Source organism: Magallana gigas, chromosome 2 (assembly GCF_963853765.1).
Source record: "Magallana gigas chromosome 2, xbMagGiga1.1, whole genome shotgun sequence".
NCBI lineage: Eukaryota > Metazoa > Mollusca > Bivalvia > Ostreida > Ostreidae > Magallana > Magallana gigas.
In genome coordinates this window covers 25574185-25601446 of record NC_088854.1, presented here as the reverse complement: position 1 = coordinate 25601446, position 27262 = coordinate 25574185, and the positions used below count along the sequence as shown (strand labels likewise).

The following is a 27262-nucleotide window of genomic DNA, read 5'->3' as shown; positions in this document are numbered from 1 at the left end:
TGGATGCTGAATCTGAGCCATAGGTTGCGGATGCTGGAGGAAGTTAAGGTTTTAATTGCTAGTGCCCTCTGATGATGATATCTTAGTTATTACTGGTCCAAACTTCACCAAAATTGCATGGATGATGCGTCTTATGATACAAATGCACCTGATGGGCTTGAATGCTGAATCTGAGCCATAGGTTTCGGATGCTGGATGAGGTTTAGTTTTTTGGAACAGGTCACATGTTTTATAGATGATAGCTTGCATAGTTGATTTAACTTTATTATAAATTAAATGCAGAGGTTGCTTCAGAAGCAGAGCCTGATCTCCATTATCAAGGATGCTAAAGAAATCTCCTACCTCACTCAATCCAGCTCGATAGATAGATGTGTTTGTTGATAAATGATATAACATGATTCCTATGATAAAGAATTGTATGATATGAAACAATATTGTTTGATATGATACAATATGATATCATATGTTATATTATAAAAAGTTATACGATACGATATGATATTGTATCAATTTTTTTGATATTTTATGATATGATTATGTATCATGATATTGTTATGTATAGTATTGTATATTGTGATACAATATTGTATAATATTATATTGTATTTTTAATTTATTATTTTATCACATGATACAATTACATAAGATATTGCAAAATATTATATTGTATCCTATGATACAATATTGTATATTCTATAATATTGTATCATACAATATTGTATAATATGATATTGGTTTCAGTAATATAGAATTATATCACATGAAATTGTATTATATGATATTGTAATATTATATAAATAGTGCCTGTTTGGGAGGGTAACAGTTGAAATTGACACCCCGAGAAAACCATTGTCAACCGACGCGAAGCGGAGGTTGACAATGGTTTTCTCGGGGTGTCAATTTCAACTGTTATCCTCCCAAACAGGCACTATTTATTTTGTTATACTGAATGTCTTTTTTAAAATTTGTAAGAAAATTTTACTGCTTATAGGAATAGGAATTTATAGGAATAACGTGAATTCTACAGCGAACCGTACGCGCATAATTTTCGCGCATGTAACATTTTTTAATGTTACCCGTTGCCAAGTGCGTTGCTAACGCTGAGGGTAATAGTAAATATTATTAACTGCATCTTAACCAATCAGATTTCAGTATTTAACATGAAAGTATAACAAAATACAATGTCATATCATACGTTACAATATCAAATCTCATTATTGTTTATTACGGTATTTTATTTATTATATGATATATATTATATTAGAAATATGACATGATGCAATATTTAATTTTATATCATTGTATTGATTAACATATTAACATATGATTATCATAAAAAATTTATCAGATGATATACGATATTTTGTCAAAACAGAATCCATGAATATCCAAGATCATAAAGTATGATTTTCATATAAAATGATAAAGGTGGTCTTATGAAGGTGATGTCTCATAAGGGTGATGCTCCGTCTCGGTGAGCTTAGTAATCTATGATTACCTATGTTTCTAACTGGTAAAGTTTTGATTATTATTATTTTCATATGTAAAAACAATTATTGATAATAATACAATACGATTTGAAAATTTTAATTAAAATGTCAATATAAAGAATACTTGTCAGGCTTTTGGAATTTATGATGGTGCTAATTTAATTTTTCTTTTAATTATATACAAATGTTCGTATGGTTACAATCGATTTATAAATATAAATCCAAAATATAGACAACTATTCCTCAGAGTAGTGAATTTACTTATAGAAGTAGATTTTTTTAAAAATATAGTTTATTAAACAAAATATGTGCATTGATACTAGTAATTCAGAAGAAATAATTCAAAATATACAGTATTTGATGTTTTTTTGTAAAATTTTAATTACATATATTACAATTACATTGTAAATATAAATATATTTTATTAAAGGAAGCAATCAAAATTCGCACTTGCTGCATAAATGAATTAAAAAAAACACATTGCCGTATTATTGTCATCTACATAGAAATTCAGCTTTAATCTTGGCTTTTTTCAAGTGAGCTTACCTCGATCTATCGATCTCGCATTTCACACATCTCTTGTAAATATTATGTATTTAAAAATAATAATAATAATTATCACTTTAAAAAGTTTTATAATCGCCGACGCAAATTGCATTTTTTAAAACAAGAACGAAATCATCATATTCCTAATAACCAACCGTAAAAGCGTTATATTTATTGTTATTCTAAAGGAAATCTTTTTCATGGATTTTGCTGAAAAGGCAAATATACATAATGCTTTTTTACTGAAGAAAAAGGAATGAATACTTAATTTGTTCTTCTCTGATTAACACTAACCAGAAGCCAAGAGCGTCGTTGAGTATACGTTGAGCGTTGAGTATATGTAAGAGCTAGTGCTAGGAGACAGTTTTTTCGTTCATTCTTGTTCATCCAATGAAGTCGAACTTGACGCCTGTCGTTTCGTTGGTCGCCGAGTCCACCGCCTCCACCTCCATCTCAGTGCCGTCTAACAAAAAGCTGACCGAAAAGTACCGAGACTTATTGCAGACGGCCGCCATCTGTGGAATTTTAATTACTAAAATCCCCAAGTAAAATACCCCGTCCTCGGTTGTATACTTGGGCTTTGTTTTAGTTGATGCGTAGATTTCTAAATCTAGCTGATCTTGATCATCTCTGTTTAAATAATATTTCTTTGGCGTACCCTTTTGTCCGATATGGACTGTTTCGTTGGCTTTAATGTGTATGTTGAAAATGTCCCTTGCGAGCGTGTTCCCGCCAATGTGTATCTTTTTGTCTGGAGTATAATATTTTTCATCAAAATCGACAGTAGTGCATATGCCGTATGTATAGCGACAGACTCTCGTCTGCAGAATTTGAGGATTTCTGCCACAAAGCACGGCACCCTTCAGAACTGCAAGGACCGGATCTTCCGGAACAAGTATTCTGGTGTCCGGAAATGAAGTCCTAAATGTCGACTTCAAAAGATCACACTCAGCAAACCCACCTACAAGAACGATGCTATCCACCTTGAGTTTGTTCGACACTATGACCGCTGTCACGTGTAAGACAATTTTTTCAATGGTGCCACTCAGCAGTTTCGTGAAAGCTTCGTTGTAAATATACATTTTGTCGCGCTGAAATTTCACTTCCTGTGCTCTGTCTATTTCTTCGATGTGGTCTTCTACTGATTTGCCAAGCCTCTCACACATGATATCACGAATGGACTGAGGAACATGAAGAATAACCCTATCATCGTCCTTAGAGAAAACCCTCTTTTTATTCTCAAAAACCGACATAAATGTAAGAAAATCGTCGGGGTGGTTTTCCTTGATGAACTTCATGATATCAGTCTCTGTGAGATCCTCTATAAGATTGATGAATTCGTCGTTTATGACTAAGGAACCCCAGTTTCCACCAGAAGCTGCAACGATTTCTTTGAGAGCTCCATTAGGGAGTATCTCGTGGGCCGTGATGTCTACTGTCCCACCTATAGGATGACAATTTATCATGTGCAGCCATATGTTTGTATTTTTTAAAAAATGACATGCAAACAGAACAGCACATGTTGAGATAGCTGCAGGTCTGTAGCTCCCGGTCTGAAATTTTTTTAGATAGACGACCTGGTCGTCAGTCCGAATTTTTTCAGACCGGGAGCTACAGACCTGCAGCTAATGTTAAGATGGTAAAGGACACCCGTCGATATTAATGGGGATGAAAGTACGTTATAATCAAACACTATTTTCAAATTTTACAATATTTGACTCAAAAATATGTCTTTAAATTTTTATGGAAAGGTGAAAATAATAAAAAGCCACAGCGGTATTCGAACTCATGACTTACAGATTCAAAGTGAATGCTCTACCCAATTGCACTACGCTGTTAGAAAAAAAATACTGAGGAAGAAAAAAATTAAAAATACTTAAATGTGTATTAGGATAGGAGGTACGTCACAATATGGGAGTGTCCGATGCCACCTTTAGAAAATTTCATCTCCGATTCTGTGTGCCTCAAGAAGAAGAGGTTTTTATAAAAATGTAATTTACCCCCTAGGTCAACTATTAGGTACTGTGCGCCTGGAGAGAACGTCTTAAGTTGAGAAATTTCCTCGTCTTGGCTAGACCCTGTCAGTTTCTCTACCGGAAGAAAGCGACAGTACAGAGCAGCAGCTTCCGGTTCCAAAGCTATCGATAATCTGTCGTTCAATATTCCCGCCTAAAAATTAAGTGAAATTCTTGCAACAATTTGAACAGGGAAATTAAATATCATTTGTATCATTTAAGCTAACATTTGATTTGTCTAGTATTTCATTGATCAAATACTATATCCATCTATTTCACTTCCTTTCTGTCAGTCTCTTGACCAATTACTACACTGCGTACTTGTATAGCAACCAATAACTCGGATATCTCTATGAAAAGGAATGAAATATATGACCGAATTACAATAACGCTCCAGATAGAAAAGTAAAGCAAACAAAAAGACTGCTTGCAAAACAAAATTAATTTTTAAAGTCAGTGAAAAAAATGATCTCTCGTTTTGAGGAATGTCGTTTTTAAGAAATACATGAACAAGTACAAGTACTTGCAGTGTTAGTTATAAGTATCAGACAGACTGACTTGTCTAGCTGCTTCTCTCATAAACTGCTTGGCTTTCTCGTCCCATATTGCAGGCACTGTGATCACCCAGTGTATGTCTTCATCCACGGCGCCTTCTCCAAGAGTGATCTGTTCCGCCAGCCGAGTGGTAAAATCCTTTCTCAATCCTTGTATGATGAAGGCAAAGATTTTAAGAGCTTTTTGGGGCTTTCCTTTTACATCATGTAGAATAAGATCACGTGATATCTGTTGAAATAAAAGACAGTCTTAATCAATCATACCATACACAGTTTAAGCGATCTTCCTGGAATCAAGCAAGGTTTATATTCCTCTCCTTTCCGATTTGCTTGCTTCCATATTCGTATCTTACTTTGTGGGGTCTTCTTGTGCAATGAGTTCGAATTTTAATCGATACCGCATGTTATATGTACACGTATGTATTGATTAGAGTGCCTTCTACAAATAATATGAAAATCAAACCTGGTGGTTGTAGAGCATCATCTTGAAGTTCTGGAAATAGAACCATTGCTGCCGCTCTTCCTCCTGTAGGGAGTTGATGTAGTGGTATTCGGCGTCGTACCCGATGCTGTGAAGTTCACCGCTTGGATTCAGCAGGACGGCGGATAGAGTCTTGAAGTGCTGGAACCCGTCTGTCCTAGACTTCCAGCTGAACGTACTGATCTGTAGAGGGTCCCTCTTGTAGGAATCGTAAGAAGAGATCGCATACCCGGAAGACGAGGTCCCGATGTCTAAGGCGACCACAAATAGGTCTTGCCTGATCCTCAGGTTTCGTATTTCTTCATAATGTCCACCTACTGCTAGTCTTTCATACAGTCCATGGTCCGAGTTCGTTGAAACGGACGTTGCTTCATAATTTGACGCATTTGCATATTCGTTTGGAGCTTTTGAAAGTCTGTTAGTTATCCTGAAAATAAATCAGGCCAAACATTTTTTCTTCTTTTTTTCTTTTAGTTCGCTGAAATTAACCTAATTAATTTTGATGGGATATACTATTTCTCTTACCTCTTTTTGGTGGCTGTCAATCGCTGTTTCATAGGTTTATTACCCATCACCCTTAGAATTCATGACGAGACGACATCAAAAACGAAAGTAGAATAGCCTACACCTTTATGAAGATATTTGCGAAATTTACCTGCTGCGCACCTGTATACCGAAAGTGAACTCACGGTAGCTAACTAAAAAAAAGATGACCTAATCGTTATCTTGCATTAAAATTTAACTATAGGTGAGTAATGGGTTTTTTCCTCGAATGGGGCGTTTTCTCTATGTTGCTCTAATTTTTTGTTTACCTCTATCCTTATATATATATCATACTGTTACAATGGCGGTGTTCTGCGCCAATTAAACATTGGAATGTCCTCTGTTATTTCTTACTGTCATCTTAAACAGGTGCACTGATCTGCATGTTAAAGGGGCATGGTCACGATTTTGGTCAGATTCTATTTTTCTGTTTTTATTATTTACAATGCTTTAGGAATACATTTCTATTATGATCAAATTAGTAGTTAAGTTTTAAGCAAGAGGCAGAGCTCACAATTCTTTGTCATGTAAACAAGACTCGTGTCCTGTTTTTGTTTACATACATGTACATTCAATATACCAGTAATAAAATCTTTTTCAAGCTGATTTGTCTATCTTCTCATTCATTTTAAGCATAAATAAACGGGTTCTAACGTTTAACACGTTCATTTTAGGCCTAGAATTGGAATTTTCACTTCAACATTCAAAATGTAGACAAAAGCTTTGTTTACATAGCAAAGAATTTTTAGCTCTATAACTCACTTATAACTCAATGAATGACACCCAAATTTTGGTTGCATATAAAAAAAACCGTCTCACTAAAGCATTGTTAAAATTAAAATCGGTAAAATAATTTTGGACGGACCAAATTAAAATCGTGACCATGCCCCTTTAAAACTTATCTATATGTTGCATTCTAGCCATTAAAACTTTTACATTTGACTTTTATCAAAGCTATACCGATGATACTGAAACGTACTCATTGGACAGTTTCTAAAATGTGTATGCATAAATTAGCACTTTTCAGAATTCAAACTATTTTGAAATCTAGAGTTTACATCACAGGCACGTAGCATTAAGGGACCTGCCCCCCCCCTTTTTGAGCAGCAAAATTTACATAAATTAACATTGAATTAACATGGAGTAGCCCCGCCCTCCCCCCCCCCCCCCCACACACACACACTTTTTGGGACCATGTAAAAAATAGAATGGAAAAATAAGGAAATAAGCAGTAACATTGAAGTTAAAAGTATCCTTGCTGAAATTGAAGCTAAAAGTATAACTGCCCCCCCCCCCCCCGACCGATTTCTGACCTGAACAAAAACATTTATTTCCTGAGTATATATAAAGGACATCAAAGTTAAAGTCATATGCGCTGTCATAATTAACCTCTAAAAGTCGATCGGTTGTGTTGTTTGCAAAGATGTTTTCTTCAGAAATAAAGAGTTAAAAATCAAATTGTGATTACCATCCTCAAACAGTACATCTACATGTATATTTAATAGAATTGAATTTTTATCTACTTTATTAATGTAATTTACAATTTTGTAGAATGTTTGCCCAGTCAAGAAGTAATGAAAAAAATACGAAAATGGGATTTTGGTGTAAAACCTACGATTAGCGAATCGTGTAGTGAACTTGGGTTATCTTGTCGAAAGTCTCTTACTCTCGATAGCTGTAGCTCATTGTCTGAAAAATTTCGGCCCAGGTCGTCCATCCGAATTTTTTTTAGACAGGAAGCTACAGACCTGCAGTTATTACTCTTGAATACTCTCGTTTGAGACAAACTGGTGTTGATTTATGTGAAAATAAAAATCTTTCATTTTACAAACTCCCAAATAGGGGTTCGTGTGATGATATACGTGAACTTAAATTTTCACAGTGAAAATACCATTAGAAATGTTTCGATATACAGAAGGGGTTATTGTGACAAGCCTTAGTTTTAGTAAAAAAAAAAATGGGATATGGCAGACAGGCGCATGAACCAAGATGAAGCTATTTGGATTATTTTAGAACTGTTATTTTTTTTTCATCTGTATAAAAAATATTGTAAACTGTAAAACGATTAAGATATTGTGAAAACAAATCTAGTTTACAGAATCTTCAGACGTCGCTAAAAATATCCGTTTCAAATTGTTATTTTTTAAAACAACTAATGTCTGATGTATTCAAATGAAGCTATTTTATTACTTTGTTATTTTAGTTAAACCAAATTTTAGTAGGTTACGCATAAATTTTAACAGACTATTGTTTACATACGAATGCATTCAGTAACCATCAATGAAACTCCTCCTACACAATTTGTCTGGCTGAAAGAATGCTATTTTTTTTTTGTATTAAAACCTGATAGAAGAATACAGAACAACTTTTTTGAACGCATGGAACCTTCTTTCATAAACCTACGAAATGTCACTTGTCAATTACCAATAGTTAAAGAAAGATAAAAGTTTTACCCATACCTCCACTTTTCATATATATATTTTTTTCACTCAGACACTTATTACTTCGACGAAGTTTACCACACGATTCTTGATCTTTGCTCAAAATGATTATGAAAATTTTTTTATTTGTATGTTTTGTTAATTGTTATTTTTTTGGCATCAGCAACATTTATTAGTAAAGTTTGGAAAATATTTTTTAAAATAAGTTTCTACAGGCACGTAGCATGGGGGGGGGCAGGCCCCTCCACTTTTTTGCGCAGCAAAGATTTTTCTGAAATTTACATACAATAAATTGAATTAACATGGAGTTGCCCCCCCCCCCCCAACTTTTATGGGACCATGTAAAAAACTGATTTGAAAATGAGGAAATAATCAGTGAAATTGAAGTTAAAGGTATCATACTACCCCCCCCCCCCCCCCCCCCCCCCCCCCCCACGGATTAGGACTTTGAGAATTTTGGAAAGTAACTTTTTCTCTTTCTCTTTGTTTTTTGTTTTGGCTTGTCAAGATTTTTTGGATGAGTCTGCCCCCCCCCTTTCAAAAACGATGCTACGTGCCTGTTCTATATATATAATTATGGCTTTCAAAATGTCACCCAAATTCAGTTTTAAATATACTTTTCATAGTTTAATATCTGAATATTTTTTTATTAAGAAATAAGTATTATTCACTTTTATTTTGAAAAAAAAAGCAACTGAAAAAGATCCAGTCTAATACACACACACACACACACCGTTAAATAGACACCCTCCTTTTTTTTTTTTTTTTAAAGAATTAAGAGTGTCTGTGTTTAGAATTCTCAGTAAAAAAATCGTAGTAACTGTATGCCAATTGCTATCAAATATTTTAAAACATTCATTACGTGTTTCAAAGAATATCCAACATTAATGTTAAATATAAAAAAAAATTATACAATTTTTTTTTCGAAATTTATTTTTGATAAACGGTGCATCATAATTACCTGTATTTTCAAGTTTATAAGAACCCAAATGCGGATCGGGGGGGGGGGGGGGGTTAAGTAAAGAATCTACAAATTTTTAGTGATAGCAAAGTTATATAGAATTTGTAAATAAAGGAAAAACAAAAACAAAACCTATCGATTTAGAATATTGTTATTGACACGACGATTATCCCACGTGACGCCTCCCAACAACGGTAGATAACTCTGTTTCTCATGTTTGGACGAGTCTTGCATATTTTTTATCAATTTGTGTTGTTGTGAGGACAATCAGTATATATACAGGTGGGTAAAATGCCTATAATCACCAATATACATGTAGAATGAAACAACTAAAACATAAAATTTAGGTTGACTTGAAGATCTACCATAAAATGGTAGACAGACCAAGCATGGGTGCCATCTTTGGATTTGTGGGGGTCACGATAAACAAGGAAGTTCTTTTTTTGTAGATGTAGCAAGTGACATGGCTGCCGCAAGTTCACCAAAACCGTCCACCTGTAACAAACTATTTGTGGCTGCCATCGATTTCGGCACCACCTATTCAGGTTATGCTTTCTCCTCAAAATCGGAATGGACGAAGGTGCAAACGAATGTATGGCCTTCTTCAAACCAGATGTCCTCGAAAACTCCCACTGCCCTTCTTCTAAATGAAGACGAGACCTTCAATTCTTTCGGCTATGACGCAGAGAAGAATTTTGCAGAGATAGCTGAGGAGGGGGACGATAGCTATAAAGACTTTTATTATTTTCATAGATTTAAGATGCTTTTGCACAACTGTAAGGTAACACATTAGGCCTATTAGACAGTGCTAAAACGAAAGTAGAAATATAATTTTCTTCTGCCGCAACTATAATTTCTTATTTGTACAAAATATTTGCTTTCATACATAACATGCCAATTAACAGTTATTTTTAACTGATTTATTATATTTTTTTCATGAAAGAACTTGCACCGGAACATCTGCATTGACGATATGACAAGAAAACGAATGGAAGCTCACAAAGTGTTCACCCATTCCATCAAGTTCTTGGTTGACACTCTATTTGACAAATTGAAGGGGGCTGTTCCAGACATTTTGCTGGATGACATCCATTTTGTCCTGACTGTACCGGCCATATGGGATGACCCATCCAAACAGTTCATGAGGGAGGCAGCTATCGCTGTAAGCCTTTAGACTTTTGTTTGTGATTTCAGCTGGTAAAATTTGTTTCTGAATGTTTTCTTTTTATACTGTCCAAAGTTACCATTTCTTTCATATTTTGGTGATTTTATCTTTGCTTGGGTGTCTGATCTTGCACTCTACTCATTGTCAAGAGGAGTTAAGCAGATCAGAAACCCTAAGCAAATGGGGAAGCAAAGTATACAGTCAATCAACTTTTATTTGTGGCGAGCGGCGACTTATTAATGCAATTTAGATGAAGATTATCTCCAAAATAAAGTAGATATGAGAACTGGTTGGTGGTGATGAATAATTACTCTTAACGACTACGCTTCGCGAACCTCCTTTACAGTAATCATGTGAAAAATACAAGAAAGTAAAAAAAAAATTTTATTTGACTTGTAAGCATGGTAAGTTTCCTTACATGTCAGTAAATATATAACTACAAAGATAATTTTATCTACAGGCTGGAATTAAAGCCAACCAGTTGTCTATAGCCCTTGAACCAGAGGCTGCCTCCATCTACTGCCAACACATACCCACGGAGGTCGATGTGTCCGGTAACACCTCCTTCCTCCGGACCGCCAAACAGGGCACCAAGTACATGATAGTGGACCTGGGAGGTAGGTGCATGTAACCCAAATTTGATCTATATTTAGAATCTATATACCGGTATAGAAAACACTCTTTTTTATCAGTTGACCTGATCTGGTTTAATTTTTAAGTTTTAACAGTCATTTTTACAATTAACATTTCCTTGAACTCATGGGAATCAAGTTAAAAGTTTTATCCGTCAAAATTTTGATATATACAGATGGAATACATACAGGTGTTGGAACTCCAACATTAAACATATATATTATTGGTATATGAGAAACCATTGTGTGAGATTCAAAGGTCAACTAAAATTTATATCAAAATGTTTTTTTAAATCTGGATAATTTGATCAAGAAGCAATATTTCTTGATTTACAAGACTTCATAGTTTTATTATGAAGTGAAATGTTCAAGATAACTTTTAAGTCTTTTTCCTTCAATTCAAGACATCTTAGTGAAGAATTTGTATTGTATGAAAGATAACAAAGAGAAGCACACACAAATAAATGAAAAATTATAATAATTCTTTTTAGTACTTAGAATAAATCATTTTGAGGGGAATATAGGATTTGATTGTTTTACTGAGCAAGAATTTGTTTGTTTTATTAGGTGGGACTGCAGACATTACTGTACATCTGAGGTCTGGCGAGGGGACACTGGACGAAGTGAGGCCAGCCAGCGGGGGCCCCTGGGGAGGAAAATCTGTGGATGACAGGTTTGAAAAGTTCTTAGGAGAGGTCATAGGAAATGACCTTGTGGAAGATTTAAAACAAAATTTCATGGAAGATTATCTAGATTTATTCCGTGAGTTTGAGAGCAAGAAAAGGAACATAGCAACTGTTAAGACTGGGAAAGTTCACATGAAAATACCTTTAACTGTGCAATCTTTGGTGAAGAAAAAATTGAAAAAGTCAGTGCCAGATGTTTTGAAAGAATCAAGTTATGCAGAATCTGTTCATTTTGCAAACATGAAACTGCACATGTCTGTTGACATATTTAAAGATTTATTCAAACCTACTATTGAAGGAATTGTGAAACATTTAAAAGAGGTATTTATGGAGAAAAATGTACAGGGAGTGGAGACTATTTTAATGGTAGGTGGTTTTTCAGAATGTGAACTGGTCCAAAAAGCAATAAAAGATAATTTTAAAGATAAAAAAGTGATAATTCCTGAAGATCCAGGACTTGCTGTGTTGAAAGGGGCAGTGTATTATGGTCATGTTCCAAAGACAATTGGACGCCGTGTCGCAAGATACACTTATGGCATTCAGAGCTGGCCTGAATTCGACCCAAACAAACACCCTGAAGCCAAAAAGGTGCAGATTGGCACAAAATTTAGATGTCGAGATGTGTTTTTCAAGTATGTGACCAAAGGTGAACTGTTGACCCCTGGCTATCGAAGGTCGCAGATCTTCCAGGCGTTAAAACCCGACGAGGAGTGTTTGGAGTGTGCTATTTATGTTTCGGATGAAGAAGATCCGGTGTATGTGGATGATGAATCCTGTAGGAGACTTGGAACCCTCCGAGTTCCCTTACCTAGAGTATCCACAGGATGTTCCCTGGAAATTGAAGAGACCATGATTTTCGGAGACACTGAACTGGAAGTGCAAGCTCGTGATATATACACCAATCAGCAATGTGAAGTTTCCTTTGATCTACTGAGTAACAATGTGGTTCAAAATGGAAACTGATTATTTTATTGTAAATGCATTAGTATGAAGCAGCTAAAGCTTGCACCTTTTTAATATTCCATGCTTTTAATAGGATAATATATGATAATACCAACTTCAATCATCTTACAATCTTGATTGTAAGATTGGCTTTTGTGTAAGAAAATAATATGAAGTTCATGAATGTGAATGAATTGAGATTGTGATTGATTAGATTTTGAGTGTGTTTCTCGTTACATTGTATAATATCCTATATACATTATGTATTTTATAGAAGTGTAAAGGAAATGTGTATTTCAGTCTAAGAGCTTTTTCAACAAGTCAGTTGGTCTTCAGTTAGTTTAACTATCTCTTAACAAAGGAAGTTAAAATTGATGCTGGCATCAAGTGAAATAAGTACTGATTATGCAGGCACAGCAAGCAGGAGGAAGTGTTGCTGACTTTATGACTGAAAATAATATAGACAGGCCTATATTAAATATACAGTTTGACACTTTGAACTAGTCAAAGTTCATTTGCAAATGGCGTAAGATATTATTTCATCATATCTTGAACATAACGATTCAAATTTCTTTACTTTAAGCAGAATTCATTTTGTTACTTTCCTAATTGCTATCTTGCTGTTTCTGACATGTGACTTTGTTTTTTGAAGTGGAGGAGTCAGACAAAAAGTGGAGGAATTAGACAAAAGGTGGAGGAGCCAATTGGCTTGAATGCTTACTAGTCCATAGTGAATATAAGAACATGTACATTGTTTTTTATATAGTGGAGGGGCCACTGACCCTTGAGCCTCCCCCTCCCCTGTTACTATGTGACTGTGTTTAATTTATAGCAATTTTGGATGGCTATGTTTATGCTTCAAGCTCAGCTTCAAGTCAGTTTAGAGATCATTGTCTTAATAACAAATTTTCTTCTACTTCAAAGTAGTCAAACTACTGGTGGTTGTATGGTTTTTGTAGTCATAGTCATTTTTCCAAGGTTATTTTAGTTAATTCAGTTTCTTGTTTGCTATCATTTAATTATTGTGGGATTATGCTTTAACCTTTACGTTTAATTTGAAAATGTGAAATTGCAAGTTCATTAGATGTATTTCACCTTTTAAGTTTAATTATTGCAATCATGTTTAAGAGTGGTAATTTTTTGTCCTGCATGGATTCATTTCTGCCATTTTCTGGTACAGTTCACTACATTAAAGAACAGGACAAAGAGACTGAGTTATAGTTCCAAAGCAACATGTAACCAACTGTAGTTTACTAAATGGTATGTATACTATGATTACTTGCTGCATAAAAACCATTGTTAGCCCTACAGTAATCATAGATATAATGTTGATGTATTAAGTGTGTATCTTTTCAGAGTAATTCTCTCATCTAATGAGGTAGTTTTTAATCGCTGCTGTATGTCTTTCCCCTAATTTTTATGCACCATAGCATACTAATTTTTATATATAAATGTGTTAACTACTCTCATGCACCTTATCTTGATTGTTACAGGTAAACTTTATATATTGTTTGTTTATATTTTGTAGTCTGGATGTTTAATATTTCAGAAATGTTACTGTATTTATCATTTTGAATGTAACATCCATTAATTCATGCTTTCATTCCTTTTCTTGTATATGTTTTGTTGCTGATTTACATGAGTTTGAAGGAAATAAAGTACATACATCACCGATACCTCTCTTTATTATGTGAGTTGTTGAGGAATGAAAACAGCTTCCGGTCATACATCTAATAGCAGCGGAAATTTTTAAACTTTGATAGACAGACTGTAAAAAGGCACACGTATACGTCTTAGTCAAGTTTACTGATGATAAGATTGATCACAGTTATTATAACAACAAAGTAATATAAAGAGAAAATGACCGTTAAATTTCATTTCAAGATTTTTTTTGATAGTTGATTTGTAAAATTAAGTCTAATGACATTAGTAGCTGCGGACTATAGATAGATCTGCATCGTAAAATACATCATGACATGTAACCCCCCCCCCCCTCCCCAAAGAAAGACATGTTGAAAATGTAAAAGTAAAATAAAATAAATGAGAGGAAAATCATTTTACAACATTTGTAACAAAAGAAAACTGATAAGCACTTTGAAACCGACAGATCGGAAATCGGTTTTCTTAGAGGCTGAGATGCCTATTTTAAAATTTAGCTGGAGATCAGGCGTCAGTATTCGTGAGTGGGGATCAAGAAAGTTAACATAAAGAAATCCCGGTTAAAAGCCAAATTTGTGTGTTCAATCCTTTTATTCACTAATATGACATGTTGATAATGAAATGCTTTTCTTAAATACAAATATTTGTATTAATATAAACGATAAATATAAAATTTTAACTAACCATAGATTGTGATTTTAAAAGTCTGAAAAATATGTATCAACTGACAATGAATCAGCATTGCTAATCTAGTTTTCATACAATAAAAATCTACTTTGTCACTAAACACTGTAGTTTCAAAATTTTGATTTTTTTTTATTAGCATCGATGCTGTGTTTAAAGCTCAGATACTTGTAGATTGCGTAAGTACACAAACGTGTATTTTGTTATGTAAACTATAAGTACACGATGAGGTATCTGTACATTTTATAATTATGTAGAAATCTATAAATTTTCTCTTTTTTCACTATTCATGTTTGGTATGTTGACATTCATTCTCTCTGGTTCTTGTACACAGTCAAGCTAAATGCCTCTGAGCGTGTCATTAAACTTCTCTGTTCTCTTCTAATGTCGCATTCACTTTTTATCAATCATGAATTGCCGAAGATAAACTTGAAAAAAAAGATAAAAGAACTATATATGATATGAGTTAAATTTGGTCCCCATAATTCGCCATTTTTAAAAGTGTTTCGGGTACAATAAAATGTTATGTTATATTTTAGAAGAGTTGATGTAAAATATATTTTTCACTTATTTATTTGTTTTATTTGCACTTACTGTCAGTATATGACGTCAGAAGTGACGCTATTTCTATAATTAAATCAAAATTGGCCAACAATTTACATTTTTCATATCGTTTATGAATTGGAAATATAGAGCGCATGCTTGAACAAGGAAACTTTTTTTGTCACTTATTAGCCTTGGATTGATACATCTCTGATTAAAATATTTAGCTTGTTCAAGCATGCGCTCTATTTTTTCTGACAGAAAAATTGCTTGAAAATAAGCTGTTTTATGCTGTAAATGCAAAAATGGTGGGAAAAGGTGGTCTTTATGATGTCATATTTCTAAATTGTGGGCAGTTGTATCAAAATGAACATTATGTAAAAACATCACATATACATCTGTACAAAGAAAACAAATATTTACAGTAAAATGATGATGTTCATTTTAGGGGGCCATTTTAGGCTCATATCATATATAGTCCTTTACCACCATGAGTACTTTCGGTACTTTGATGGATTCCCCGGTGGCAGGGCTTAGTGACTTTAGTTTTTGTATGTCAAGTGATAAATTTGGTTGAGACAGGATCAAATTTATCATAAAGCCGGAAGGGATTTGCTTTGGACTTTTTCAGTATTAAAAGTATTGATATTAATTAATACGTTATTTTTATTTCGTCTACGTCATTAGCGTCATCCATGAAATGAGATAATTATTTGTCGAGAAGGTTGAAGAAAGCGTCATTATATATACGGTTATTAATTGTATCTCTCGCAGAAATGTGTAATTCAGTCTCCCCAAACACCATTGTTTCCTCGATTTCAAGAGCCTCTCTGGTTCGCTGCTGTGGCAGAGGGACCGTAAGTGTTCCAAGCTTGAAGCAGGACTCGTCCGTGATAAATTTCGGATCTTTCTCCCAGGAGGCGAATATTGTACACTCCAGTGTGGTCTCATCAGGTTTTAGGGCTTGGAAAACCTGGGAAAGTTTGTACCCTGGAGTGATTTCTTGTCCAATGGTTACATACTTAAAGAAGACGTCCTTACATCTGGGTACACCATCAATGACAACTCTTTTGGAAACAGGATGTTTCCTGGCATCGAATTCCGGCCAGCTTTGAATTCCGTACGTGTGCCGGGCTACCCTTGATTCTATTATGTGTGGCATATGACCGTACAGAACAGCGCCCTTTAGAACGGCCAGTCCGGCTTCTTCCGGTATAATTATCTTTTTATCAGTAAATGTATCCTTAAATCGTTTTTGAATAATGTCACATTCGGCAAAACCTCCAACCATTAAAATGTAGTCAAATGAAACAGAATTGTCTTCAATAATCTTTTGAATATGGGCTATTATATTATCCACAGTAGGAAGAAATAATGAAATAAAAATATCTTTGGGTATATGAAGCTTTTGCGATTTGGTTTTCACTTTCCCTGCGTATTTCGATTTTTTTATTATTTCATCGACAGAGTCCGTTTTCCAGATTTTTTTTGCCTCATCAATGAAAGACAACGGAAATGTCATTTTGACAACTCCAGATTCTGAGGTGAAGGCGCGTTTTTTGGTTTCAAATTCTCTTTCCACTTCAATATAATCATCCATGTGGTTCTTTTTAAATTCACCGAGCACATCTTTCTTAAACAATTCTTCTATAAAAGCAAAAAAGGCCTCGTCGATATTTCTCCCTCCCCAGGGTCCACCCATGGGCCGATGAATTTCCTTCAGTTTGCCGCCCCTACAACGCTCGTGGAACGTAATATCAGTGGTCCCACCTTCAGAAATAGAATTTTAGTAATCAAGGTTTTCACTCAGATTAATTGAAAAAATCTCATTCTCAACCCCCCCCCCCAAATAAAACAAAGAAAGGAACACCAGATGATCAGGTGCTATTGTAATTATAACAACGGTGTCTTGTTTTTTACCTCCAAGATCCACCACCATAAACTTTGTTCCTGTTTCTGCAACACCGAGAAATGATGCCCCTCCCTTATCTGTCTGACGCGTTAGTTGCAGATGCTGACAGTAAATGGACGCAGTCTCGGGTTCCAGAGCTATGGATAACTGTTTCTCTGATATACCAGCCTATAAGTAAGTCGTAATTACAAATCGTAAAACAAAAATCGGTAAACAAAATCGTAAAAACAGGATTTGTTGAAAATAAAAATGTGTAAATTTGAAATATATGAAGACATTTATTTGCGGAAGGTACATAACTATTATTTGGAGGCTGGCAAACACGAGCAAATTGATTTCTTTTGCTTGTTAGACTTCACGTAAAGGCAAACACTTTTTGTTTTGCTTCAAGTGATATCGAGTAAAATTCGAACGCGTACTTTACCTTTACTGCTGCTTCTCGCATGAATTGTTTTGCGTTATCGTCCCAAATGGCGGGAACAGTCAAGACGTAGTGTATATCATCTTCTTGTATATCTGCGATCATTTTCTTCAAGCTTTTAAAAAGATCATTTCGAAGGAATTTGATGGACTGGCTGAACACATGCATAGCTTTTAGGGGCTTCTTTGTTGCATCCTTTATCTCCGTATCTCGACGTAATCTCTATTTTAGGAAGAAAAAGAGAAAATAAATATCAAAGACTAATAACCCGATAAAGTTTGGGAAAATCCGTTAAAATTCATATTGTTTCAAGACACTGTTTACTTTGTTGCTATGAAGCAACATCTTGAAGCAATGAAAATAGTAATAGTCTTCGAAATCCTCCTCATCTTCTATCATTTCTGCATATTTTGTCTCGGCATCGTATCCAAACGATCTTAACGTCTTGTCGGGATTTAGCAATAGAGTGGTCGGTGCTTTTGTAGACAACAGGTTCTTGGTTCCTGCATTCCAGACATTTGAGTTGATCTTTAGAGGCTCTTTCTCCCAACCGTCCTTTGATGAAAAGGCGTACCCCGAGTAAGTTGTACCGAAGTCGATGGCAGCCACGAACAGTCGATGTTTGCGAGGCACCACGCCATCACTAGCACTTGCCATGATATAACTGGAAAAGGGAGAACAATCTGTACTCAGTGTCACCATATATTTCAAGAGAAACGAATTGTTGGTTTTATCCTACTTCATGAGTTGCCCTTATACAAACCTTAAAAATACAGATGTACATCAGAGGTGCATTCATTTAAACAATAAAATGCTTTCTTTGGTGATTCATGTGGGATATGAAGGTGGCGACATTGCAGAAAAATACATTTATTCTACAATGATCGCTACCTTCATAATCCGCATGAATCATCAAAGAAAGCATTAATTGTTTATATTTACATCTTTCTTTGAACAAGGTAATAAACTGATTGTAAAATGTAAGTAAAATTCACTAACAACTGTAACTGTTCATGTATATACACATCAATTACGAGTTACGTTAGCTGAAAGAAACAGCCAAATCTCTCCTATTGGAATTTGCAATTGAGTCTGACATTATCATGTTTTTAAACTATGGTTATGCTAAGTATATGTATAATAATGGACATAGCAGTAGTTTTCCCAGTCAATAAAGCCAACTTTCAATAAAAAAAAATTAGTAGTATGTACAAAATTTGTAAACAAAACATTTCGCCTCATGTCAAATTCACCCCTGTCGCAAGATGGGTATGGTTGTATTACGACATGGCTATATTTAAGTTCGTAATGTTCAGGCAAATTACAAATACCGGTAAACCTGTGTACGTTTTGTTCGCTATAATATTTTTGATGTTTGCTTTGTTCTCAATCGATGCATAGCATGCGGCCGGTTGAATAACCCCAATCATTAGGGGGACGAAACCAAATTAACGGTTCCCTTCTCAAAACATCTCATGATGCATATTGGTTTGTTTTTTCGTTTGCCCAAAAAGAAACTATTTTTATTTACTTTGAATACCGATTCTGCTGGTGTAAGTAGGAGAAAGTCCATAACTTTCTAAGATAAATGGTTTGTATGGAAAATGATTTGATACTGTGATATCAAAAAAATCGGACCAAGCTGCTTTAAGTCGCGTGTAGGTTTCGACCAATCAATAAATGGGACGGGCGTGTAGATTTCAGTCTGGTTGTTTCTACAGAGCTATGAATTAACTGTATGTTTCCGTAAGAAATAGAGGAAATCATATTCGGTATATGTAAATATAATGTTGTGCCTTCACATTTGAATGGACCATTTCGCCGGATCCAAAATTGTTTCCTGAATTCATGATCACTTGCTTTCGTACGTGGCTGTCGTTGATATAAACACCGCGTACAAAAAAGAAAAAGATTTTACTTTAAAAGCTCACACGAAAAAACAATCTGTAGCACACTGTTTTGGTTTAACATCCATATAAGTACATGTACTTGTAAGAATTACCTTCCGAAGTTGACGTGATTCAAAGACTTAACAGTAAGATATGATTATTGAGATAACTATAGTCTGTCCCATTGGCCAAGATAATTATAGAGCATATTTGGACGATTTTTAAAAAATAAAAATTCACATACCTGGGAAAAAAGTGCAATTGAAATATATGAAAGATAAAATATCCAAAATAATTTCACTCACAATTTATAATTCTGCACTGAGAGTGGACGGAAAACAATCCAACTTATATATTTTTATCTTATAAAATTCTTAACACAGCAGATTTTAAATCCGTGATGTGTTTAAACCTAAGACAATCCATGTACTAATTATATTTGTACATGTATACTGTTCGTGAATGGCTTGCGTCACACTTGAACAATGAATTTAAGTTTTATTTGAAGGGGTGGTGGTGGTTTCTAAGGTGAAATGTACATTAAATATAACACCAGATTAGATAACTTCCTAAGTGAAAATAATCTAATACACCCTTGTCAGGTTGGATTCACAAAACATGCCAGAACCTCTGATCATTGTTTTATTGTTAAATGTTTAATTGATAAATATTGTAATACAAAAGAAGGTAGATTATATGCCTGCTTTATAGATTTTCATAAAGCTTTTGATAGTGTTGTTCACAATGGATTGAAACTAAAACTACTACAGCATAATGTGGGAACAAAATTTTATTGTATCATTAATAATATGTATATGAAAAGTGAAGCATGTGTTAAATATGATAATTTTCTTACCTCCTCATTTCCTATCAAATTAGGGGTGCGTCAAGGAGACAATTTGAGCCCCACATTATTTAAAATGTTTATAAATGACCTGCCATCATATTTACAGGGCTGTATTGACTCTATATCATTATACTAAAAAAACATAGACTGTTTAATGTATGCTAATGACATAGTAATCTTTTCATCATCACCAGAAGGACTTCAGCAAAAATTAAATGCTTTAGAGAAATATTGTAATGACTGGGGTATGCAAGTTAATTCCAATAAAACAAAAATTATTATATTTAACAAAGCTGGGAGAACAATAAAACATAAATTTAGTTACAAAAATTTCAATATTGAATGTGTACCAAATTACAAATACTTAGGCATTCATTTCGCAGCTTCAGGGACTTTCTCACTGGCTAAGGTGGAATTACACAAAAAGGGACTGAAAGCTTATTTCAAACTATGAAAAGACTTCCTGAGTCTAAACCCCGGGATATCGACTAGCTTAAATGTATCTGACCACACTATAAAGCCAATTTTACTTTATGGCTCTGAAATGTGGGGAATCTTTAACGTCAATAACATAAAAATAAAACAGTCTAATGATATACTGATACAACAATGTTATAACAATTTAATAGCTGAAACTTTACATCTCAAATTTAGTAAAACCATATTGGGGTTGAATAAGAAAAGTATGAACCATGCTTCACTTTCTGAACTAGGAAGATTTCCTCTACATTATGATATTGTCAATAGATTACTAAAATATTGCTACAGATTAGAAAATTTAACAACAGAGTTTCCTCTATTAAAAGATGCATTTCTATGTAGTAAAGAACTTCATTTCGCCCAAAATACAACTTGGTATTCCTCTATTGAAAAGCTACTAAACATTCTTAATATTCAAAACATTAGGACAAATTCTAAAAAAGACTTTGTTACTTCTTTAAAACAATCTCAGACTAAAAAATATTTGATGGATTGGCAGTACTCAAATGAAACACTTAAATATGGCAAACTTGTTACTTATTTATTTTTGAAAACTAACTTTAGACTGGAAAAGTATTTAACTATATTAAGACCTGAATACAGAAAGCCAATCTGTAGACTGCGGATATCAGCGCATATACTTTTTATTGAATCGGGCAGATATAATAACACACCTAGAACAGAAAGAATATGCAACAATTGTACACTTAATAAAATTGAAGATGAAGAACATTTTCTTATCCAATGCAGCAAATTTACAAAAGAAAGAGAGGGACTATTTGATTTATTTCATCTAAAGCAAAACATTTTACTAGTTTAGAAGATAAACAAAAATTATTTTGGATTCTAAACTGTGAAGAATTAGATATATTAAACTCTGTTGGTAAATTTTTACAAAAGGCATTACCTTAATTTATATTTCCTATTCAAATATTGGTTTTTATTTTTTCAATCATATGATAAACTATTTCAAATTTGTATGTGCATTTGTATCTTGACATATTTATGTATGGTGTTTAACATAAATATATAGAAGACACTATATTAAATGTATGGAAACATATACATGTATATACATATACATATATACTATTTAATTGTTCATGTCTGTCTTAGCTCTTTCAATCATCCAGCTCTTTTCCTCTTGTATATGTTTATTGAATGTTTTATGTTCATTTAATAAACAATACTTAAATAAACAATTGGATGTTGTATGTCAACAGTCTTCATGTTGCCCCTTGAGGGCCCTTAATTGGTTAAAAAAGAAATTGAAATTGAAAATTGAAAATTGAAATATTATTTTTACACAGACAAGTATAATATACAATATACAGAAATAGAAGGATGGTACTTTCAGATAAGTTCACGTCTGTTTAGATGGTATTATAAACAAGTCATATCAACAAATTACCACCATATTGTTCATTCCCACACCAACTATTAATTACACTTGACAGTTCCAACCTCTTTTTTCTCACTTTTGTGCATCTGTAGTAATAGACGTAATAAAATAGATAATTATTTACTTACCTGTCACCCCTCTCCTTAAAGTCTACTTTCAGTTTAAGGTGCACCTAGTTAGAGCGCATGTCACAACTGATTGAGTAGTCCACTACACAGAGGTGGATGTAAGATTTGTAGTTAGGGGAGGGTGGAAACATATATTTAGAGCCGCTTTTTTCTGTCAGGGGTCATTTTCAACCAAAAGATGAGTCTTGGGCAAGTTATTTTATTTGAGAGGGCTATCGCATTTGTAAGAGACTCTTAGTCACTGTAGAATTATAATTTAATATGTGGAAAATTTGCCTGATAAATATAGCTAACAAATAAAAAAAACATGTATAATTTTTGTTGAATTTGTCGTGAGATTTATAAAAATAAGGATGCTAAAATATACTACTTTATTTACCGAAATTTAAAATCTCTGATAAACCCGACAATAAAATCTAAACGTAAAATATTACTGCATGTATGTCAATCTGAATTACATACACGTACTTATTTTTTCTGTCCAGTAACTTGAAAATTAAAATATGTGCATCAAACATAAAAAGTCTACATGCAATATTAAATTGCAATTGTTATTCCGTTCTTCTTTCCAAATCTTCCACTGCACTTGAGTTTGATATCGCTGTTCATGAAATTATTTAGTTATCTTTCCTTCAACAAGAACTAACTCTAGATAGCGAGTTGATAATATAATACAGGTAATATATAAATGGAGGTTTAATCCCACTACCTGCATTGTTATGGGTTTTGAAGAAGATCCCATGTTCGTATTGTACGGATGACCATTTCACTGTTCCAAGAATGACGGCAGAACGACCGGGACTGAAATCATCTTCGTAAGCAAAGGGTTATAACGATCCACTCTGTTCAGAGGAGCAGAGTAGACCTTACGCTATTGGCTAGCAAAGATTGAACGAACTATGACACCAAACTTCTCTCAAAATCACATTTGTGATGTATTCCGATACCCCTAATCGTGATTAAAACAAGGTGGTTGACTTTTTCTGGTTTGAGTTTAGGCAACCTTCATTCAATTCATCTGGGACATGAATTGCAATAACGAATAAAATGAGATATGAATTTTAAAAAGGAAAGAAAATACCCGATATCATACCCATAACTTTTGTGCTTAACAAGTTGAAAAATGTGTTTCATTCAAACGCAGTAAACAGAGGTACTAGTAGTCAGGTATCAGTGTTACAAAACGGATATAGTTATATTTAATGTTTTTTCAAAGTTAAATGTGATTCCCCATTTCACTTACATACATGTACATTTATACCTGTTAACTTATGTTTATAGACAGTCACCTTTTGACCAAAAAGTGACCATTGCATGGTAAATTGCAGTGGTTTCCAAAATGTTTACCTGGTGATTAAAATCTCAGTTAACCAGATACCGGTATATCAACTAAAATTTTAATAAACTTGGGTGTAATTATGCAAATACAGGTACACATATTAAACGCTTTTGTGTCTGTCTTTTCTTATACTCCGATAACAACTTTTTTTTAGATTAAAACATCTATGTCTCAAAAATATGTACTTTATACACAACTGCTTTTGTCTGTCGACGTATCTTTTTTTCGTTCGTTCTCGTCAGATCCTTTTGTACAAAGCGATTTCCACAGACACACCATGAAGTTCGTCTTATCCAATTTCACATTACCAAATTTCCCGAAGTCACCATTCTCAAATCTCAAATCTACACAAAAGCTCTCTAACCTTGGATTTTAAATAACTTGTCTGACTTTCGTTCGTGTCTTGGCAGCAGTACTCCACGACTTTGGGCTGGAGAAAGACGAATGCGAACATTAATCACATGAAAAAAAACGTTTAAAAGTTCACATGAAAAAAAAACACCTTTAACCGTGCGAACTTAAGTAAAACAAAAACTGAAAAAATAGTGCCAGATGTTTTGAAAGAATCAAGTTAAGCAGAATCAGTTCATTTTGCAAACACGAAACTGCACATATCTGTTAACATATTTAAAGAGTCATTCAAACCTACCATTGAAGGAATTGTGAAACATTTAGAAAGGTCTGTATGGAGAAAAATGTACAGAGAGTGGAAACTATATTTATGATAGTGGTTTTCTAAAAAATGTGAACTGGTTCAAAAAGCAATAAAAGAAAATTTTAAGGATAAAAATGTGATAATTCCAGAAGATCCAGGACTTGTTGTGATGAAAGGGCCAGTGTATTATGGTCATGTTCCAAAGACAATTGGATGCCGTGTCGCAAGATACACTTGTGGCATTCAGAGCTGGCCTGAATTCGACCCAAACAAACACACTGAAGCCAAAAAAGTGAAGATTGGCACAAAATTCAGATGTCGGGATGTGTTTTTCAAGTGTTTTCCAAAGGTGAACTGTTGACCCCTAGCTATCGAAGGTCGCAGATCTTCCAGGCGTTAAAACCTGACGAGGAGTGTTTGGAGTGTGCTATTTACTGTATGTTTCAGATGAAGAAGATCCGGTGTATGTGGATGATGAATCCTGGAGGAGACTTGGAACCCTCCGAGTTCCCTTACCTAGAGTATCCACGGGATGTTCCCTGGAAATTGAAGAGACCATGATTTTCGGAGACATTGAACTGTAACTAAGTGCAAGCTCGTGGTTTATACACCAATCAGCAGTGTGAAGTTTCCTTTGATCTACTGAGTAACTATGTGGTTCAAAATGGAAACTGATCATTTTATTGTAAATACATTAATGCACTGCAACTAAAACCTGCAGATTTTTAATAGTCTATGCTTTAAGATTATATATCACCACACCAAATTTGATTGTAAAATTGGCTTTTTGTGATGAAATATTTTGAATGTGATTGAATTGAGATTGTAATTGATTATATTTTTCTGTGTTTGTAGTTACATTGTATATAAAGTGTACTGTATCTAATATTAGTGTAAAGAAAATGCAATTTTTTTTTAAATCTAAGAGCTATTTTAACAAGACAGTTGGTTTTCAGTTAGATGTAACTATCTGTTAACAAAGGAAGCACTGGTTAAATAGGCAAATAAGGACGAAGTGTTGTTGACATAATGACTGACAATAAAATAGGTATCAAATTGCAGTTTGGGATATCTACTCAAAGTCCAAGTTTCATTTAATTGGCGTAATATAATTTTTCATCATATCTTCGGACATAAAGTTTCAAATATTTGTAATCTAAGCAGAATTTATTTTGTTGGGAGTTGATTTTAATCAACTCTCCTATGCACTTACTCGGGCAAACCGAAAGCGAAACAGTGTTTGGACCTAAGCACAAATCAATACCGCTGACAACACTTAGTTCCTGAAAATAATCGATAAATTCGATGCAATGTATTCTGAAGCATTGCTTTTTAAAGAAAACCTATTTATTAATACCATGAAAATAGTAAGATTTTAAATGGTACAAACAGTTTAGAAATTTTTTGAAGTCTTATCATGTATTCATACGCTAGACTTCAATGTACTAGTCTCGTTCAACCAGACGCTCGGCTGCCGTTAATATCCGACAAAACAGAGAGTCTCTCTTGCTTGTCGGAGATAAACGGAGACAGTCGAGCGTTTGGTTAAACAAAACTAGAGTTCAATCTTGCCTGGCTCCATACAATTTCTCAGAAATATTTCGATTACCGTTACTACTTGCCATGCAAGATCACATATCGCTGATTTTAAAATAAATGATAATCGATAAAATCAACTCCCGTCAGTACTTCAGTACTTTGATTACTTTCCTCATTGTTATCTAGCTGTTCCAGGCACATGACATTGTTTATCGAAGTGAAGTAGCCAATTGGCTTGAACGTTTACTTTTCCATAGTGAATATAAAAACAAGTACATTGTTTTTATAGTGGAGAGGCCACTGACCCCTGGCCTTTTCACTTCCCCTTTTGCAATGCGACTGTGTTTTGATTTATACCAATGCTAGATGGCTAAGTTTATGCTTCAAGCACACAGTCAGTTTAGAAATCATTGTCTTTAAATGAAATGCTTTTACTTCAAAATAGTCAAACTACTCCATGGTGGTTGTATGATTTTGTAGTCTTGGTCACTTTTCCGAGATTATTTTGTTGATTCAATTTCTTGTTTGCTATCATTTAAACATTGTGGGATTATATTTTAATCATTTGGATTATCCTGAAAATTATGAAATTTTAAGTTCATTAGATATATTTCACCTTTTTAGTTTAATAATATCAATCATGTTTAAAAGCAAAAAGTTTTTGCCCTGCATGTATTCATTACAATTCACAACATTAAAAAAAAGGGCAAAGAGTTAGTTTTCAAAAAACATATAACTGACTGTATCTTGCTAAATAATATGTATAATGTGACTATTTGATGCAAAAATACATTGTTATTTTTGTTAGCCCCACAGTTATCATTTACATTTTAATGTTCCTGTGGTATTATAGTATGTATCTGTGTGTATCTGTTTAGAGTAATACTATCATCTTATCAGGTAATTTTTATTTGCTGTATGTCTTTTCCCTAATTTTTATGCACTATAGCATACTTGTTTTCGATATTAATGAATTAACTAGCATCATGCTACCTACCTTCATTTTGATTGATGCAGGTAAATTTCATGGATTGTTCATTAAAATTTTGTAGTCTGGATGTTTAAAAGTTTAGAAAAGTCTGATCAATCATTTATCATTTGAATGTAACTTCAATTAATTCATGCGTTCATTCCCTTTCATATAATGTTTTGTTGCTGATTACATGAGTTCAAAGAAAATAAAGTGCATACATCAACATACTTCTTTTCACCATCTGAGATTTTGAAAAATTAAAACTGCTTCAGGTTACAATAGCGGCGGGAAATTTGAATCGTTGGTAGACAGACTAATAAGACACGCACATATGTC

At 33.9% G+C, this 27262-nt stretch overlaps 3 protein-coding genes across 6 annotated transcripts; 1 reads left to right on the top strand and 2 right to left on the bottom strand.

Moving 5' to 3' along the window:
• Positions 1 to 2194: 2194 nt before the first annotated feature.
• On the bottom strand, positions 2195 to 5773 carry LOC117681400 (heat shock 70 kDa protein 12A). Its single transcript, XM_034445720.2, has 5 exons — positions 5611 to 5773; positions 5068 to 5512; positions 4609 to 4833; positions 4036 to 4204; positions 2195 to 3479 (listed from the first exon to the last, which is right to left on the bottom strand). The coding sequence occupies exons 1-5, from the start codon at positions 5655 to 5657 to the stop codon at positions 2419 to 2421; spliced, it is 1947 nt and encodes a 648-aa protein (XP_034301611.2). The 5' UTR covers positions 5658 to 5773; the 3' UTR covers positions 2195 to 2418.
• LOC105334731 (heat shock 70 kDa protein 12B) lies at positions 5718 to 13738 on the top strand. Of its 2 annotated transcripts, none has more exons than XM_034445721.2 (5): positions 5718 to 5833; positions 9480 to 9811; positions 9974 to 10192; positions 10656 to 10812; positions 11395 to 13738. In XM_034445721.2, exons 2-5 carry the CDS (start codon positions 9494 to 9496, stop codon positions 12474 to 12476), a joined length of 1776 nt encoding a protein of 591 aa, XP_034301612.1. In that variant the 5' UTR covers positions 5718 to 5833; positions 9480 to 9493; the 3' UTR covers positions 12477 to 13738. The 2 variants fall into 2 exon arrangements, with proteins under 2 accessions (XP_034301612.1, XP_011436590.1); XM_011438288.4 differs by lacking the exon at positions 5718 to 5833 and adding an exon at positions 9192 to 9312.
• A 948-nt stretch (positions 13739 to 14686) lies between these two features.
• Positions 14687 to 23251, bottom strand: LOC105334722 (heat shock 70 kDa protein 12A). Of its 3 annotated transcripts, none has more exons than XM_034445719.2 (5): positions 23130 to 23251; positions 17999 to 18338; positions 17678 to 17896; positions 17262 to 17421; positions 14687 to 17111 (listed from the first exon to the last, which is right to left on the bottom strand). In XM_034445719.2, the coding sequence occupies exons 2-5, from the start codon at positions 18329 to 18331 to the stop codon at positions 16051 to 16053; spliced, it is 1773 nt and encodes a 590-aa protein (XP_034301610.2). In that variant the 5' UTR covers positions 18332 to 18338; positions 23130 to 23251; the 3' UTR covers positions 14687 to 16050. The 3 variants fall into 3 exon arrangements, with proteins under 3 accessions (XP_034301610.2, XP_034301609.2, XP_065931908.1); XM_034445718.2 differs by lacking the exon at positions 23130 to 23251 and adding an exon at positions 22421 to 22495; XM_066075836.1 differs by lacking the exon at positions 23130 to 23251 and adding an exon at positions 18438 to 18550.
• Between the last annotated feature and the right edge of the window lie 4011 nt (positions 23252 to 27262).

Bases quoted from the DNA above. Each gene is read 5' to 3' on its own strand.
- LOC117681400 (XM_034445720.2), bottom strand. From the start codon at position 5,657: ATGGGTAATAAACCTATGAAACAGCGATTGACAGCCACCAAAAAGAG. The intron at 5,513-5,610 runs GTAAGAGAAATA...ATTTATTTTCAG, and splicing joins TTGACAGCCACCAAAAAGAG to GATAACTAACAGACTTTCAA. The intron at 4,834-5,067 runs GTTTGATTTTCA...TTATTTCAACAG, and splicing joins TGATGCTCTACAACCACCAG to ATATCACGTGATCTTATTCT.
- LOC105334731 (XM_034445721.2), top strand. From the start codon at position 9,494: ATGGCTGCCGCAAGTTCACCAAAACCGTCCACCTGTAACAAACTATTT. The intron at 10,193-10,655 runs GTAAGCCTTTAG...TTTTATCTACAG, and splicing joins TGAGGGAGGCAGCTATCGCT to GCTGGAATTAAAGCCAACCA. The intron at 10,813-11,394 runs GTAGGTGCATGT...TTGTTTTATTAG, and splicing joins CATGATAGTGGACCTGGGAG to GTGGGACTGCAGACATTACT.
- LOC105334722 (XM_034445719.2), bottom strand. From the start codon at position 18,331: ATGGCAAGTGCTAGTGATGGCGTGGTGCCTCGCAAACATCGACTGTTC. The intron at 17,897-17,998 runs GTAAACAGTGTC...TTCCTAAAATAG, and splicing joins TGTTGCTTCATAGCAACAAA to AGATTACGTCGAGATACGGA. The intron at 17,112-17,261 runs GTAAAAAACAAG...CTATTTCTGAAG, and splicing joins TATGGTGGTGGATCTTGGAG to GTGGGACCACTGATATTACG.